This window comes from Pogoniulus pusillus, chromosome Z, assembly GCF_015220805.1.
Source record: "Pogoniulus pusillus isolate bPogPus1 chromosome Z, bPogPus1.pri, whole genome shotgun sequence".
Classification (NCBI taxonomy): Eukaryota; Metazoa; Chordata; class Aves; order Piciformes; family Lybiidae; genus Pogoniulus; species Pogoniulus pusillus.
Genome location: NC_087309.1, coordinates 69,460,946 through 69,479,287, shown reverse-complemented (window position 1 = coordinate 69,479,287; position 18,342 = coordinate 69,460,946). Strand labels below are relative to the sequence as shown.

Below are 18,342 nucleotides of genomic sequence, written 5' to 3'. Positions count from 1 at the left end.
CTCTGACAGTGATGGATTTAAACTTCATTCATGTCAAACCTCTGATGTTACCACAAGGCCATTTGCAAGTGTCACCGCAAATGACACTTGCAGATCGTCTAAGGCTTACTTAATCCGTAGTCTCTCTCATCTGGGTCACTTTCATGCTTCCGCCATTTGCAGCAGAGGTGTTGGAATATCATAGTCATATGGCTGAAAATGATCAGAGGTGGTGGGAGAACAGGTCTTTCATGAAATGTCATGATGAGCTGATATCTTTGAAACTTCCACACTTGGTTAGATATGGATTTGACTTCAAAAAATGTATTGCTAGAAGGCAAAGAGAGGAAAATAAGATCGGGTTGAAACAGTTTGGGTACTTTGGTGAAGATATGACAGCAGCTTAATTAGACACATTCCACTATTAAATCTGTGCTTTAGCAAAGCACTGTGACAATGAGCCATTTCAGAGTATCTTACTGCTGTCTATGTCTGCTCTCTACAACCACTGAGTCTTAGAACAACCCAATGAGGCAGGAAAGAGTTTTTGTTCTTATTTACTGTATCAGGAATGGATGATGCAGTAACTGAACTTCTTTTTTTTTTTTATCTCAGCCCTGATTCACATCAGGTGTCTGTCTTTGAAAGGCAGACAATGTGAAGAACTTGACATTTCCCTCAAGCCACTGCCTCTTTGCTTCTCTTGCATCCTCTGAAAATAGGTCTCAGACAATGTCTTCATCCCAGCAGCCTTCCTCGACTGTGAACGAACAATGTCCATCCCCCAGAAGTCCATATTTAGCAATGTGTCACTCACTTGAAAACAGCAATGAGGAGGTTCACCAAAAGGATGTTTGCAACCAAGAGGTAACAGGCCATGATGGCAGGAACAATCCACGCTCCTGTCTTGCAGGGAGGTAGCTGGATTATTTTGCCATCTTCTCTGGTTTCATTTTGACCACAAGGAGCTGGGAACAAAAATGTAAAAAAAAAAAAAGTAAAATAAGAGTGAGTCTTACTTTTTCAGTGCTTTATACTGAAGTACTTAAATATTTATAAAGCCCTGCCTGCCAAAGCAGTATCTTCCAAAAAACAGTGACATTGATGCTTCTCCCAAGGAGCATGCACTTGCTATCAAAGAGTTTACAAGCAGCAGCTCTTGTAATTGTGTGTTATCTGCCGTGAGTAATAAGATATTTCCCTCAGAACCTGCAGGACATGTTCTTGGTGTGAGAAAGCTGCCTGGTTGTATACAGCTAAAATATCAGGGTATTCTGTCAGTAATTAGTGGTGGTGGTGGTGGTGGTGGGGAAACAACAACAAAATGTTTAATCCTGGAAAATAAAGCATGAATATTGTTTTGTTAATGGTGAAACCTGGTCTTTTTTGATTGATGGAGAGAAATGTGATAAACAGCACAGGGAAAAAGAAGTACATGAATATAAATTAAAGAGTAGACATTTATTGCTGTGCACTACACTGCCCTGAGTCCCTCTGGGATATACTCAACAGTGACCTTCTGCTGTTAAGGATTTTTGACTGCATGCCTAGAAACAGTGGGTATTGAGTCTTTACTGTACCAGGTAAAGGGACATGCAGGCAGCAGAGTTGCCACCTGTTTTTTCCCTGGATGCTTTGGAACCAAAATGTGCTCAACATTAATGCTGCAGAACTGAATCAAGGAGATAAAAAACATAGTGAGATAGTTTTCTTTGATTATTTTTATGCATGCTTTCATAACCTGTAGTGGGTGATCTGCATCTCAAGTGTTTGTTGGTGTATGTCTTACTAGTCTTAGTCCTAGCGGTCTTAAGTACCTCTGTAACCAGCTCTTCAAGAAAAGAAATGAAGCAGCAGCTTACGTAGACAAACCACCTTGGTAAATTTCGTGCATCAATGCAGCTAGCTTTCCCTTATCCCCAACAAAAAGAAGATTAAGTGTGGAATTTTCAAAGCACTCAGCACCGGCTCAGTTCCTGCTGGTATCAGTGAGAGTTTCCCACTGAACTCATGGACAACAAGGTTTGCCAATGCTCTGTTTTGTAAAATTCCACCAAGGTCAACCAATCCAGGATTTCCAGTACCAGCTATTACTTCTTTAAAAAGTCCTTGTGAACTTGGTTCTCAGAGCATGAGCTTCAGCTGTGGGTGTCTGTAGTCTCAGTCACAGGATACTATGTGTGGTTTAGGTACTTGGTTTTGGGCATTACAAGCAGCTTTTAGACTACTACATGTAGAAACAACAGACACATGGACCCAAAGTGCATGATACATCAGCGTCAAACAAGAATTCTCCACAAAAACTCAGCTCAAGGAAAGAGAATTGGCAAAGCCAAATACAAGCAATAATACTTTTACAAGCAGCTCTGTTGTATCTGGAGACATGGTGTCACTAGTACTTCCCACATACAGAAATACGTTTTATTACTGCAACAGGCTGTGAGTACACAAATGTTTTATTTCTCAGAAAGCAAATCAATTTGCAGATTATTCTAAGTTAGTGCTGGTTTCATGCTTCCTGCACCGCTCCAAGCAGTGGTTTCTTCCAGACATTCAAAATGCCATCTGTGAGCTGCTGTGTGGGACTACATGCTCTCATCCTTCACCCAGCAGAAATTGGGGCATTCAATACCTCTTGGTATTAGTGCTTAATGTGAGACATACATTTCTGTTTGTATGGAAACACTAAGTTGCTCACATATTGATTCATAGCTGCAATGCCCAATACAGCACAATACTGAAACCCATCATGATTTCACCAGTAACAGAACAATCACTCTGTTAGTTGGTGAAACTTGTGCTTTTGCATGCTAAAGAACAGAGGAAATAATGCCTTTTGTAGCAACGAGAAAAGCTGGTGTAAAACATATTTTAAAGCTTAGATCAAGGATCTCAAAAACTAAGTTCAAAGTCTGGCTACAATTCTGTTATTGGGGGAAAAAGATAAAAACAAAACAAAACAAAACAAAACCCAACGACAACAAAATCAAACCAAAGCCAAAACCAAACCAAAACAAAAGCTTTCATAACTGCCAAGACAGAAATTATCTCTTCAGCCTTATTTCCTTATAACAGAAAATTTAGACTACCATTAACAGATCCCCGAATTTATTACCATAGTGATGATCAAATTTGACTTCCTACAAAGACAGGTTCCCATATACTGTGCACGCAGAGCTGTTTCACTTGTCCTGAAGGTTTACAAAAGTTTTATTTTTCCAAGTTCTGTTGAGGGAACAGTTTTTAAATAACAAGGGAATACCAACGTCATGCCTTCCTTTATAGAGACCTAAGTCACCACTTTAATCTTCACATCTTCAGCCACATGAGGAAATGTATGATGTGTGTCCAAAATGCAGAAGCCTGTGTTCCACTGCACATCACTGAAAACCTTCCACCTTTAAGCTATCACATCACTTTGAAAGTTTTTTTCCCTCCTTCTATTAAATGAACTGTTTGCTTAAAATAATTATCCCTAGGAAAGTAGAAATAGAAGTTACTCTCTCTACAAAAAAGGACCTGACATTCTTTTTAGATGGTGAAGATACTTGTTCACAGGTAAGAAATGAGAATTCTGTTTGTAGGATGCCATAGCCTTTGTTATGGTAACTTGGGACAGCTTGTCTTCTTCATCCTAGCATGTAGAATCCCAAGCATATCTGATCTCCTTTTTACAGCAAGATGGGCCAGCTCACTTTCCCTCTCTGCACACTTCCCAGCATGGGTGACAACCTGATGGCTATCTGCACATCTCTGAACTGAGACAAGAGCACCTGCACTATATCAGCAAGGTAGCTAATGATCAAACCAGGACACTGCATACATATGAGCTGTTAATCAGTGCAAGCTTTATTATCCTCTCCTGCAGTGCTTTCTCATGTGCTTCCTTCCCAATCTAGATTCCACTGCACTGAGTGCCCATTTAATCGGTATCAGTGTCCCGGGGCTTCCGCTGAGGTAAGGCTTATAGAGCCAAAGGTTTCACTTGCTGAGTGCTGTGCCTCAACCCTGAGAGATTTGCACCTGCCTTCGTGTGTAATACAGTTTGATCATTTTAATTACATTTGGAGAAAATCAGTATATTTTGTAGTATGTGCAGTAACATACTGTGATAACCAACTTTTTCAAAGCACAGGATCACAGGATCACAGGATATTAGGGGTTGGAAGGGACCCAAGGAGATTATCAAGTCCAACCCTCCTGACAGAGCAGGACCACATAATCTAGCACAGATCACAGAGGAACTTGGCCTTGAAACTCTGGCCTTGAAAGTCTCCAGAGAAGGAGACTCCACAACCTCTCTGGGGAGCCTGTTCCAGTTCTCTGTGTCCCTTACAGTAAAGAAGTTCCCCTTGTGTTGAGGTGGAACCTCTTGTGCTGCAATTTACACCCATTGCTCCTTGTCATATCACAGGGAGCAAGTGAGCAGAGCCTGTCCCCCCACCCCTGACCAGCCCTCAGATGTTTATAAACATTTATTAAATCCCCTGTCAGTCTTCTCTTCTCCAGACTAAAAAGTCGCAGGTCTCTCAGCCTCTTCTCATCAGCCATGCCCTCCAGTACCCTCATCATCCTTGTAGCCATATGCTGGACCTTCTCCAGCATATCCTTATCCTTCTTAAACTGGGGAGCCCAAAACTGAATACAGGATTCAAGATGAGGTCTCACCAGGGCAGAGTAGAGGGGAAGGAGAACTTCCCTTGGTCTGCTGGACACACTCTTCTTAATACACCCCAGGATCCCACTGGCCTTCTTGGCCACAAGGGCACATTGCTGTGCCATGGGTAACTTGTTATCCATCAGGACTCCCAGCTCCCTCTCCACAGGACTGCTCTCCAGCAGATCACCTCCCAGCCTGTACTGGTGCAGTTTATTATTCCTCCTCAGGGGCAGGACTCTGCACTTGTCCTTGTTGAGCCTCATTTGTTCCTCTGTGCCAGCTCTCCAGTCTGTTCAGGTCTCTCTGGATGGCCACACAGCCTTCAGCTGTATCAGCCAAGCCTCCCAGCTTGGTGTCAGCAGCAAACTTGCTGAGCAGACTCTGTCCTCTCATCAATGTCACTGATGAAGATGTTGAACAGGACTGGATCCAGCACTGATCCCTGGGGGACTCCACTGGTCATAGCTCTCCAGCTGGACCTGGCACCATTGATCACCACTATAGGAACTCTTGTAACCAGTTCCTAATCCATGTCACTGTCTGCTCTTCCATCCCACACTTCCTCAGCCTGTTCACTAGAATATCATTTGAGATAGCATCAAAGGCCTTGCTAAAGTCAAGGTAGACTACATCCACTGCTCTCCCTGAATCTACCCATTCAGTTATGTCATCATAGAATGCTATCAGGTTAGTCAAGCATGACTTCCCTTTGGCAAATCCATGCTGACTACTCCTGATAACCTTCTTCTCTTGCAAGTGCCTTGAGATGCCCTCCACCAGGAGCCACTCCATCATTTTTCCAGGGATGGAGGTGAGGCTGACTGGTCTGTAGTTCACTGAGACCTCTTTCTTGCCCATTCTGAAGACTGGAGTGACGTAAGTTTAACATGTTTGAAAACACACATCTTTTTACACTTCAGTCTTGCTTTTACAAAAAAATACATAGAACACTTAATTCAACTGAAGTCTTTTGCTGCAACAAATTCTGTGTATTTCAGCAAACTGAAAAACTTAATCAGTCTGACAATTACAGGCCACTGGATAAAAGTTGGACATTATGTCCTGAACCCAGGCTCTGTAACAGATGGCTGGAGTTTTAATTTCAGTTACGTGCATTACTTTCACTCAGCTTTCAAATATTGCATCCTGACATCTGTGGATGAATAAATATTTTAATCTCTTGTATCCTTTTTCACACAATCTCTTCCTATGGTCATTTTTCCTTCCTGGTTACCATTTGCAGTTTTCCATACGGGCCTTTCCTGCTACAATACATAATTCTTCCTCTTTCCTGGCCAGCAAACAGTTGCAAAGCAAACAGCAGTAACCCACCTTTCAATGTGTTTCAGGCCTTATGTGCTGGCAGAGCTGGAAAAAAAATTGTTTCCCTGCTGTAATTACTGATGTGGGCACTGTGTACTGGGGGGAGGGCATGGGAAACAATACTTGCAAATTTCTATGTTGTGACTCTTCTCCCAGTTGCATTCTTCCAAAGTAGTTGTGAGAAATAATGGGGAGAGCAAAGTGCATAACTGAGTTGCTTTGTTACCAAATAGCTTTTTGCCTTTCATGAAAAGTTGTAGTGTAAAAAATGGGCTGACTATTTGGATATCAAAACAAACTGCAGAATAGGTTCATATGGTCACAATTCTAAAGAATAAAGAAACCATTCAGTGTGTATTAACTAACAAACTAACCCATCTTTTTTGTTTGTTTGTTTCTCTCTTCCTTTTTTTCTTTTTCTGTTTTAATTCAAGTCTGGACATTTTAAATGCCCTTTCATCATCCTGTTTTAGCACCTTCCAGTTGCGATCTGCACTGAACTCAAAGGATGTGAATGCATTTTATAATTCTTTAATGAAATGTCAGAGCAACCACACCAACTTACTGGGCTGGCAAATACTGGGAAAAAAGGCTAAGCAAGCTGGCTAAGGCTGTCCACTTTTTCACTGGCAGAAAATACTCAACTCTGGGAACACTGAACTTCACACCATTGCTCTGTTCATCAGCAGAAACATCCAGGGAATTGAGCAGTGTCTTGATAGCTAAAAAAAAAGTTGCTTTGACTACAACATTGTGACCTCACATCACAGGATCACAGGAAGTCAGGGGTTGGAAGGCATCCAAAGAGATCATCAAGTCGAGCCCCCATGTTCCTTCTTGCCCTCAGCCACCTTAAAAATGACTTTGAAGTGTCTCTTCAATCTGCTGGTATTTTAATTATTATTTATAGTAGATCCTTGTATTTTTTCCTTTTATTTCTAGTGCTTTCTCTCTCTTCCTCCACTTACATTAAAAAATCCAACAAGATGGAACCCAAAATACAATCTCAGATGAGTGCTGGGAAGGGGAATACTACTGCAAAATGGCCAGAGAGACTTTCAAAATGGTGTGTAGGTTGTGCACAAATGTTATCCTCTGCCTTTGTCTAACAATGGTAAAAATACTGCAGAGTCAGAATACTGATTAACAACCAAACCAAAACAGCCAATAAAGAACCCTTCAAAAAAAACCCCAACAAACCAACAACAAACCAAAAACCCCACACGGGTATGATTACTTCTGTCTTGTGCAAAGCTACTCTGTTTGTTCTAATTTAAAAATGATTCATGTAAATCACAGCCCTTGTGGGAAGCCACTGCAGAGCCAGGAAAAGCATAAAAACTCCATGATCGCAGAGGATTTTTATTTAAAATTTTAATTTATTCTGAGAAAGCTTCAAGAACTTAAAATCTAACAAACTAAGAAATGTAAAGAATTTCAGAAAGCCTTCTGTAGTAACTACACTTTCCTCCTAAGCACATTGGATAGGTAAATCTTGTGTATAATAATCTCTCATCTTCTGAAGCAACTGCGTTCTGGCTACTTGGCATGCCACCAACATGGGTAGAAGAGAAGGAGGCCCCATCTTTTTGCCTTAAAGCATGCAGGTTTTCCCAATAAGGAAGTAGGCACAGGGAACAAATGAAAAGACTGATCTTCAGATTCCAGATGGCACTTGAAATACTTTCATCTGGAAGGAAAATTCAGATGCAAATCTGCTATGTGAGACACTAGACAAATCTGAAAAAAATGCCCAAACCAAAAAAAAACTCCAAACCCATGTTGGCTAACAGCACTCTCAGTTGCTTTGCATTCTGAATATAGGATAATGTCAGGTCTGCTGCTGATTTTCTGCAGGTGACTGCCATTTCTCAAGTTGATGCCTATGTCTACTCTCTAAATTTTTTACCAAGCAAACTCACTTCATAGAATCATAGAATCACAGCACCGAATAATAGAATGGCTTGGACTGGGAGGGACCTCTTAAGGTCATCTAGTCCAACCCCCTCTGCAGTCAGCAGGGACATCCTGACTTAGATCAGGTTGCCCAGAGCCCTGTTGAGCCTCACCATGAATATCTCCAGGGATGGGGCCTCCACCAGCTCCCTGGGCAACCCATTCCAGTGCACCACCACACTCATAGTAAAGAACCTGTTCCTAACATCCAATCTAAATCTGGTCTTCTTTAATTTAAAGCCATTGCCACTTGTCCTGTCATTACAGGCTTTTGTGAACAGCCTCTCTCCATCCTTCTTGTAGACCCCCCTCAGGTGTTGGAAGGCTGCTATTAGGTCTCCCCAGATCCTGCTCTTCTCCAGGAAGAACAACCCCACCTCCCTCAGCCTGTCTTTGTAGCAGAAGTGCTCCAGACATCTGATCATTTTTGTGGCCCTCCTCTGAACCTGCACCATCAGGACCATGACCTTCCTGTGTTGAAGGCTCCAGAGGTGGACACAGTACTCCAGGTGAGGTCTCACCAGAGCAGGGCAAAGTGGCAGAATCACCTCTCTGGAACTGCTGGCAATGCATCTTTTGATCCAGTGCAGGATGTGATTGGCCTTCTAGGCTGCAAGATGACACTGTTTGCTCATATCCAGCTTCTTGTCCATCAGCACCCCTAAGTCCTTTTCTACAGGGCTGCTTTCCATCACCTCATCCCTCAGCCTGTATTGATAGTGAGCATTGTTCTGGCCCAGGTGCAGAACCCTGCACTTGCTCTTGTTCAACCTCATGAGTTTCACCTGGGTCCACCTCTCCAGCTTATCCAGGTCCCTCTGGATGACATCCTATCCCTCTAGCATATCAATAACACCACTCAGCTTGGTGCTGCAAAGGGTTGACCCTCCTGGGGGAGTGGTCTTGACCGCTTCCCAGGCGTGGGTTTGAACACTGCCAGGTATGGTGGTTATCCCACTCCCACTTCCAGTCTAAGATGCATAAAAGCAGGGGGACTTCCTGTTTCTCTCTCTCTCCCTGCTTCCCTGCTTGCCAGCAATCACCATCCTTGTTCCTGGTTCTCTTTGTTTTTACCACCCGGCCATAACCCACGAGGTGGACAAACCATTGCCATCAATCTGGTTGTATTTAAACATTTTGTACCTTATTTTCCCTTCCCTATACATTTCGTAACTTCCATACCTCATATACCTTTTATTTATTGTTAAACTTTTTTTCTTTCAAATCAAAATGAGATTATTTATTTGGATCTGCTTAACTTTCCTCTCTCTACATCTAATTCCTTTTCTTTGGGAAAGAAGCAGGAGGAGGGAAAGGCATCCTAAAAATTGTTATTGGTTCTATCAACTATATTTGAGTCTCTGGGAACTGAGGCAGGTGTCATCTGCACACTTGCTGATGGTGCCCTTGATCCAATTGTCTGTATCACCAATAAAAACATTAAACAGCACAGGTCCCAGTATGGACCCCTAAGGGACATCACTTGTCACTGCTCTCCATCTGGATTTCAAGCCATAGAGCATCACTATCTAGATGTGACCATCCAGCCAATTCCTTGCCCACTGAACAGTTCACCCACCAAATCTGTATCTCCCCAACTTGGCCAGTAGGATGTTGTGGGGGACTGTGTCAAAGGCCTTGCAGAAGTCCAGATAGGTTGTCCCTTGTCCACTGACACAGTCACTTTATCGTGGAAAGCCACAAGGTTGGTCAAGAAGGATTTGCCCTTTAGTGAAGCCATGTTGACTGTCTTTTGTCACCATGTGCCTTATTGGAGCTGTATGACTATATAGGTCTGACACCAGGTGCACAGAAGCTGATCTGTAGTTGGGTGCATGAACAGCACTGTGTCAGAGGCCTTGCAGAAGTCCAGATAGATCACATCTGTAGGTCATCCCTTATCCACTGGCACAGTCACTTTGTCATAGGAATCCACTGGGTTGGCCAGGCAGGACTTGCCCCTAGTGAAGCCAGGCTGGCTGTCTTGAATCACCTCCCTGTCCTTCATGGGCATTAGCATGACACCTAGGGGGATCCATTCCGTGATCTTCCCAGGCATGGAGGTGAGGCTGGCAGGATGGTAGTTCCCAGGGTCCTCCTTTCTACCCTATTTAAAAATGAGTGTAGTGTTCCCTTTCTTCCAGTCCCCAGGGGTTGCACCTGACTGCCAGGACTTTTCAAATATCATGGAGAGTGGATGGGCAACTACATCAGCTAATTCCCTCAGGACTCTGGGATGCATTTTGTCAGGTCCCATGGACTTAGACACCTTTAGGTTTCTCAGCTGGTCATGCACCTTGTCTTCACTTATAGTGGGAGGGACTTTGTCTTCCTGGTCTCCAACTTGTGGGCCGTCAACGTGAGAGCCATAAGGAGAGGGCTTCCCAGTGAAGACCAAGGTAAAAAAGTTGTTGAGAATCTCAGCCTTTTCCTCATCCATTGTTACTGGTTACCCATTGCTGCTCATCAAGGAGTCACTTTCTTTAACCTTCCTCCTCTGGTTTATCACAGTATCACCAAGGTTGGAAGAGACCTCACAGATCATCAAGTCCAACCCTTTACCACAGAGCTCAAGGCTAGACCATGGCACCAAGTGCCACGTCCAACCGTGCCTTGAGCAGCCCCAGGGATGGCGACTCCACCACCTCCCCGGGCAGCCCATTCCAGTGTCCAATGACTCTCTCAGTGAAGAACTTTCTCCTCACCTCCAGCCTAAATTTCCCCTGGTGTAGCTTGAGGCTGTGTCCTTCTGTTCTGGCACTGGCCACCTGAGAGAAGAGAGCAACCTCCTCCTGGCTACAACCTCCCCTCAGGTAGTTGTAGACAGCAATAAGGTCACCCCTGAGCCTCCTCTTCTCCAGGCTAAGCAATCCCAGCTCCCTCAGCCTCTCCTCGTAGGGCTTCTGCTCAAGGCCTCTCACCAGCCTGTAGAAGCCTTTCTTGCTTTTCTTTAAGTTCCTCGCCAAGTTCAGTTCCAGCTGTGCCTTGGTCTTCGTGACCTCATCCCTACGCAACTGAGCAACGTCCCTATACTCTTCCCAGGATGCCTGTCCCTTCTTCCATTGCCTGTGTAGTCCCAACTTGCCCTTTAGTTTGACCAGCCTGTCACAATTCAGCCATGGTGGTCTCCTGCCTTCCTTGTCTGGTTTTTTACATGTGAGGATTGAGGTCTCTTGTGCTCTACAGAAAGCACCCTTAAAGGTCTGCCATCTCTAATCCACTCCCTTGTGCTTGAGGGCCATTTCCTACAGATCCCTATTTACCAACTCCTTGAAGGGCTGGAATTTTGCTTTCCCAAAATTTAGAGTCCTAAATGTGCTTCTCTTGAGCTTCATACTCCTTAGGACAGTAATCAGCACTAGTGCATGATCACTGCAGCCCAGGCTGCCTTTGGCATTCCTGGTGACTTCACTTGCATTTGTGACCAACAGGTCCAATAACACATCCCCTTGTGTAGGGCTGTTAATTTCTTAAGAAGTTGTTATCTAGGCATGCCAGGAATCTCCTGGGTTGCCTACAGCTGGCTGTGCTGCTTTTCCAACACATGTTGGGGTGATTAAAATCCCCCAGCAGGATGAGAGCCTGTGATTGTGATGTCTCCTTGAGCTGGAGTAAGAAGGCTTCATCAGTAGGCTCAACTTGATTGGGCAACCTGTAGTAGACTCCAACCACAAGGCTCCTTTTGTTGTCTTGATCCCTAATTCTCTGATTCATACTTTCTGAATAATCCTTTCCTCCTCAGTATTTCTTACATACTTAGGTATCCATAGTATTTCAGAGGGGAAGGTAGCTTGGTCAGGTGACAACACAGGAGGTGAGAACTGGTTTGAATGTTTTGGCAAAAATTGCCAGTAATGTTGCCAATGAGGTGAGGTAAACTGAGAGGGAGATTTTTACAGTGTTTGTGGATTTCCTTATGAACAGGCATTCACTAAAGCAGCTAAGTGGCTGGCTGCTGCCTCATGGATCCCATCAGGCTCAGCTGGATTAGGAAAGTCAGCATAGAAGTGAGATAGGAGTTCCCTGACCTGGATTGTCCTTCCTCCCCCAGGTCAGGCAGCAGTGATGGACTGTCAGTCTGAGAGAAACCACTTTGAGATTGGTTTTGCACTTTTTGTTGTAATTACCAAAAAACTCAAACATGATCCTAAACGATTTACTCTGCTGTTACCAGCCATATAGAGGTGGTTGATAGCCTGGAATTTGTAGGAATGTGGTATTTGTACAAATCACTGTCAGTAAACAACAGCACTGGATAGTCTACTCATAACTGCTAAAAAGAGGATATGATTCTGCCCCCACTTTTGATTTGAAGGCAATGTCACATGCCAATGTAACATGAATGCACACCCCAGTTAACACATGTATTTAAAAGATGCAGTGAATAAAAATATTATGTATAATATATGTACAAGCATGTCATGTATTACTTTAGAGTGAGGACTTAGTGTCTTAGAATCATAGAATCAACCAGGTTGGAAGAGACCTCCAAGATCATCCAGTCTAACCTAGCACCCAGCCCTATCCAGTCAACTAGACCACGGCACTAAGTGCCTCATCCAGTCTTTTCTTCAACACCTCCAGGGATGGTGACTCCACCACCTCCCTGGGCAGCCCATTCCAATGCCAATCACCCTCTCTGGCAAGAACTTCCTTCTAACATCCAGCCTAGACCTCCCCTGGCACAACTTGAGACTGTGTCCCCTTGTTCTGTTGCTGGTTGTCTGGGAGAAGAGACCAACCCCACCTGGCTACAACCTCTCTTCAGGTAGTTGTAGACAGCAATGAGGTCCCCCCTGAGCCTCCTCTTCTCCAGGCTAAACAACCCCAGCTCCCTCAGCCTCTCCTCATAGGCTTTGTGTTCCAGGCCCCTCACCAGCTTAGTTGCCCTTCTGTGGACACATTCCAGCACCTCAACATCTCTCCTGAATTGAGGAGCCCAGAACTGGACACAGGACTCAAGGTGTGGCTTGACCAGTGCTGAGTACAGGGGGAAGAATAACCTCCTTTGTCCTACTGGCCACACTGTTCCTGATGCAGGCCAGGATGCCATTGGCTCTCTTGGCTACCTGGGCACACTGCTGGCTCATCTTAAGCCTACTATCTATCAGTACCCCCAGGTTCCTTTCTTCCTTGCTGCTCTCCAGCCACTCAGTCCCCAGCCTGTAGCGCTGCTTGGGGTTGTTGTGGCCAAAGTGCAGAACCCTGCACTTGGCCTTGTTAAATCTCATCCCATTGGCCTCTGCCCACCCATCCAGCCTGTCCAGGTCCCTCTGCAGGGCTCTCCTACCTTCCAACAGATCAACACTGTGCTTGAGAGAAAAAACACCAGAGTAGATCCCTTGGATCAACAGGCTGCCAGCTGATGAGATGGATCCAGGCATTGTATCTAGTCCACCTTAAAAAACCCTCAAGCCAAGCTGGAAGTTTTAGAGTAGCATATATTTTTCCTACATTTCTCAGTCACGAGGATAATATCCAACGATATGGCTTAAATGTCTACACGCATATGCACTTGCAAGAGCAATAAGTTTGCTGAATCCCAAACATGCAAGTAACGCAGCCATAATACCACCAAAAATAGAAATGAAAGCACAAAGAAACTCCCCTTGATTTTCTGAATAATAACAGCAATAATTAAAAAAAAAAAAATCTGCTCCAATCTCAAATTGCAATTGAGAAGTAAGGAAACAATCTTAGAACACGTTTATGTTATTTGAGAAAGTGCAGCTGCTGTAGTTCTCTAAGCATGCATACAGTGGCTGATTTAGCTTAGAACAACTTGGAAAATATAGGTTAACAAGTTTCCAAATAGAAAAAAAAAAAAAAAAAAAAAAAAAAAAAAAAAAAAAAAAAAAAAAGCAGTTATACCAGTAAAACCTTTTGGGTGCAAATCAAGTAGTTTTGATTGTATAACAACATCACCAATGATTTGCTTATGCTCCCAGTCTGTTCCAGAGGTAACATTACTGAGGCAACTGAGCCTCCGATGGATACAATATACTGCATATATTTTGAGCCGAAAGAGTGGCAGATTCTAACTCCCTGCATCATCTGTCTCTCAGGGAGGAGGAACTAGGTGCTGCTTTTCATTCTGGCATTGCCACTTTTGCCACAACTCTTCCTTTCCTTGACACAGACAGAACAACACGACATCTACACTTATAGCTGGAGAACAGCAGGAATACTGCTTTCCCTAAGCCTAAAAAGTAATTACACTGCATCTTTTTGCAAGTTTTAAACGTGGGGCAGCTGAGTAACACGTAAGGCTATCCCTAAATCCTCATCCAAGGGTATGGAGCCTGCCACTCTCTTTTCATGCTTAGAAACTGTGCTTCATTCTGTGCTAGTTTGAAGCTAGCTAGAATGTTTTGGTGAGAAGAACTAGATTACAGGCTGTGAATGGGAAACAATGGTGATGTCTGCTCCCCTCATAGGCCAGCTGATAAGTATAGGAACAAGAAATAAAAGCATAGATAACCACTCCTGCTTGGGCTGCTGGCTGAGCTGCATCTTACTCTCTAACCCCACCCTCCATTTTAGACTAATCCACTTTGCTTCCTAACCCCCTGGCTGAACCTCTATTCTTCCCTGGGACTGGGGTAAGGTTGAGAGGGGCAGGGGGAAGGTGCAGGGGTGGTTGAGAGCCCCTCCTGGGGACTCAGGTTTCTAGGAGGGGAGTTGTGTTTCTGTATTACCTTTTACCTTGTATATTTCTGTCTATAACTGTATATACTGTAAATATCTGCTTGTATATTGTGCCAGCTGTAAATAAATAGCTTCATTTAAATTTCCAGAGCCAACTGAGTCTAGTCTGGGTGATTTCTAAAGTGTGGGGGTGTGCTAGTTTGAAGCAGGCTAGAATGTTTTGGTGAGAGAAAGTAGATAATTGGCTATGTAAGGAAAACATGGTTGTGTCTCTTCTCTCACAGTCCTGCTGAGAAGTATGGGAACAAGAAGTAAACATTAGATAACATTCTCCATTTTGTCTTCACTCTGCTTTTGGCTTTAGACTGAGCAACATCTCATTAACCTCGCTGCCACTAACCTTCCCTCTTAACCTCTTGGCTGCACCTCTATTCTTTCTCAGGATTGGGGTAAGGTTGAGAGGGGCAGGGGGAGGTGCTGGGGTGGTTGAGAGCCCCTCCTGGGGACTCAGGTTTCTGGGAGGGGAGTTGTGCTTCTGTATTGTTTATCCTTTGTATATTTCTGTCTATAACTGTATATACTGTAAATAGCTGCTTGTATATTGTGCTGCTGTAAATAAATAGCTTCATTTATATTCCTGGAGCCCTTCTGAGTTAGCTGGGGCATTTCTAAAGTGGGGGGTGGGGGGCGGGGGGGGGCGGGATAACAGCCTAAACCACCACAGGGGGACAGGGAACACCCAAACCATCACACATTCAAAGATAGTAGTTTCTCAGGGTTCCAGGTTTTAAACTGTAATCATCACTTCATTAAAAAAAACCAAACCAAACACCAATGACTTTATTAATCCAATTGCCACATTTGTTGCACTATGATAGCTCCTTAGTACAGTATGAATAAATGGCCCCATGTTGAGGGACAAAGCTCTGCTTGTGGAAGTCATAGTTTAATGGGATAAAACTTTACCCCTCTACTCTGCTTTTCTTGCAAGATGATGTTTTACAGCCTCAGCTACTGTGCCTTTGGAATTAAATTATTTTAAAAAATAATAAAAGTTAAAAGGATAAAACTAAGGGAATCAGGTGAAAAGATAAGCTCAATTGAGATGCTTTTGTGATTTTGAATATTTGTTTACTTCCTTGCATGCTGTGCTGTCCCTGAAAACAAAGAGAGGAAGTAAACATAAAATAAAACATCTGCACCCACAGTAAACTTTCTGGCTTAATATCCAGGAAGAAGAAATGAACACAGAATTGATGAAACATCTGCCAATTGACATGTATACATCTGACCTCTTGAAACTGTTAAACTGGGAGGAATCACAGGGTACATAGATACACTTTTTTACCTTAACAGGCTCAGGAAAAATCAACATTTTTTTTTTTTTTTTTCCATGCAAACTTTGTCAGTACTGAACTAACAGAAGACAAATTATGAAAACATTTCCCTTTCCTAAGGTGCCATATAGGATTAAAAAGGAATATCCTAAACTTCAGGCTCTGGATGCCATCTGCTACTGGGGAAGAACTCGCCTTTACATGCTGCCAAGGCTTTTGCATATTTAAGTAGGAACAATGAAAAATCATTTGCGTGCCAGTGTCTGCTAAAGATACATTGTGATTCTTAGTTTGCTCATCTACCTCATGATTTCTCATGACCATCTCTCATCTTTGGTGTAATGCACTGGGTGGAACCAGGAGGCTTATTTTAAAATAGAAAACTGGCATTTTACTGATTACCAGTCAGATGACTCCTGAGGAGATAGTATATGAAATGCTGGCTTGTTTTCCGTTTGCACTGATGTGAACACACTCTTGCCTTCCAATAAACAAATAAATAAGGCAAAACTCTAGTAGTGGGTCTACTGTCCCCAAAGAATTGCAGCACATGGTTTAATGTGAACATGATCAGAGGGAGCAGGTAACAGAGGGAAGAAAATACACTGGATTAGATCCTCGTGAGGTTCAGGAGCTGAAGGTCTAAACCAGTATTATTAGACTTGATGTTCACTGTGAAGCTAGGTAAAAAGTATTTAGGTCTACAATCAAATAAATGTGTGAGAAAGAAAAAAAAAAAGAGAAGAAGTGACTTTTTCTGTCCCAGGTATACCAACAAACTCATGGTGGGTATCTGAGAGGGTATCACTGTTGTTCAACTGGTGGAAAGAAACCATTTAAAACTATTAACACATGGCAATTTAACATTACAGATTTCTGATTTAAGTAACTGTGAAGTGATGCTAGCAGCATATTCTGAGACTGACACTGCAATATTAGCTGAAAAAAACCCATTTTTGGTGGTGAAGTAGTTTCTCTATTCTGAGCCATTTAGCACACAGAAATGGTCTAACAGGACATCACCTAATCAAAGCTGGATACCTGGCTTTTGAGTATGAGAATCATAAACTTGCTTACGGTCTATCTGGTCTGCAAACACTTCCCCATAGATCATCCAATAGGGCATGTAAAATATGTTTTTCGCCAGCTTCCAGGAGGGTTCCTCATTGGGGAAGAGAATAGCCTGTCTTGCAACTCCAAAGCTCATCAGAACCACCAACATGATGATGACAAAGTACATCATGTCTATCATCTGAACATAACAACAGGAACAGAGAGAGAAAGAGAAAAAGATCAAGAATTAGAGGAACTCATTTGTCCACATTCCCATTACTGTATGCTGCAAAAAGCATCTGTAAATCTCAGAATTTTCAAAAACAAATTTTGAAACACCATTCTCAGTTTTACACACAGCAAACTTAATTTTCAATGTGAAGCTGTTCTGTTGTGTCCTTGTTTTGACCCAGTTTAAAAGAAAATCTGAATGTTATGAATAGGCTTGAAAATATGAGATACCATCCGGTCACAACAGTTGCAAGAGCAAGAATTTAAGTTCACTATGATCTGCAGCCTGGTCTGGGCAAGGGTCGTGAGATGATGTATTGTTTATAGGCACCTAGTAGCAACTGTACCAAAACAAAAGCACTGACATGGATTATTTTGTTCACTGGTAGTCATTCTCTTGGAGCAAAGGAAGAAAGCTGCATCTAACATAAGGAGTAACGGGTGGCGGAACAGCCTGTCACTGCAACATAAGGGGCACCATGGTGGTAACCAGAGAGAAAGGAAAGCTGTGATACTGGCTGGACTGGAAATCAGCTTGGTGGGAGAGTCTGACAATGGCCATATTTACCAAAAAATGAAAATGAAGGTAACACTGATGCTAGCCTCTTTTCTCCTTCTATTCTTCTCCTTCATTAGCATATGCACAAATTTAATTAGTGCTTTCAAACAGTGCCTACCCATTCAAAGTGGGGAAAAAGTGGGACAGTAATCCTAGGAGGTGTTGCAGAGAGAGGAACTGTGCTAGAAAAGACCCTCCAGAGAGCAGTGCAGAAGAATCAAGCAGGTACAGCAGAGATGATTTATAAAGCAAATTGAACGTGAAAAAAAATGGAGTCCTGCATGATCTCTGCCAAGATCTCTTAAAAACCTTTAGCCACAGGTTAACTTTTATAGGTTTTTATTTACAAAGTCTTGTTACAACAGAACTGTTTTTCACAGCTTTGGATATAAGTTTTGTCACTGGTCAAAACTTGACCCCAAACTCCTCTAAATCTTGTGAGATTTTGCATTTCTGGCTCAGCTGCACTCTGCCTGCCCTGTGAGGCAGGTGTGTAACCAACGTGCACCTCGGCCAGTGGCCTTATGGACACATGAAGGACCTGCTGCAGCTCAAGAGGAGAGCTGGTGGAAGAGGGGATTCATTTGCAGCAGATC

The 18,342-nt window shown here is 43.2% G+C and overlaps 1 protein-coding gene across 1 annotated transcript in view; it reads right to left on the bottom strand.

Moving 5' to 3' along the window:
• TRPM3 (transient receptor potential cation channel subfamily M member 3) overlaps window positions 1–18,342 on the bottom strand; it is a 350,032-nt gene that overhangs the window by 17,639 nt on the left and 314,051 nt on the right. Inside the window, exons 21-23 of the mRNA XM_064140553.1 lie at window positions 16,981–17,155; window positions 797–947; window positions 110–309 (exon numbers count right to left, since the gene is read on the bottom strand). Of these exons, the coding sequence (XP_063996623.1) occupies window positions 110–309; window positions 797–947; window positions 16,981–17,155 (526 nt within the window). The remainder of the gene's footprint in view (window positions 1–109; window positions 310–796; window positions 948–16,980; window positions 17,156–18,342) is intronic.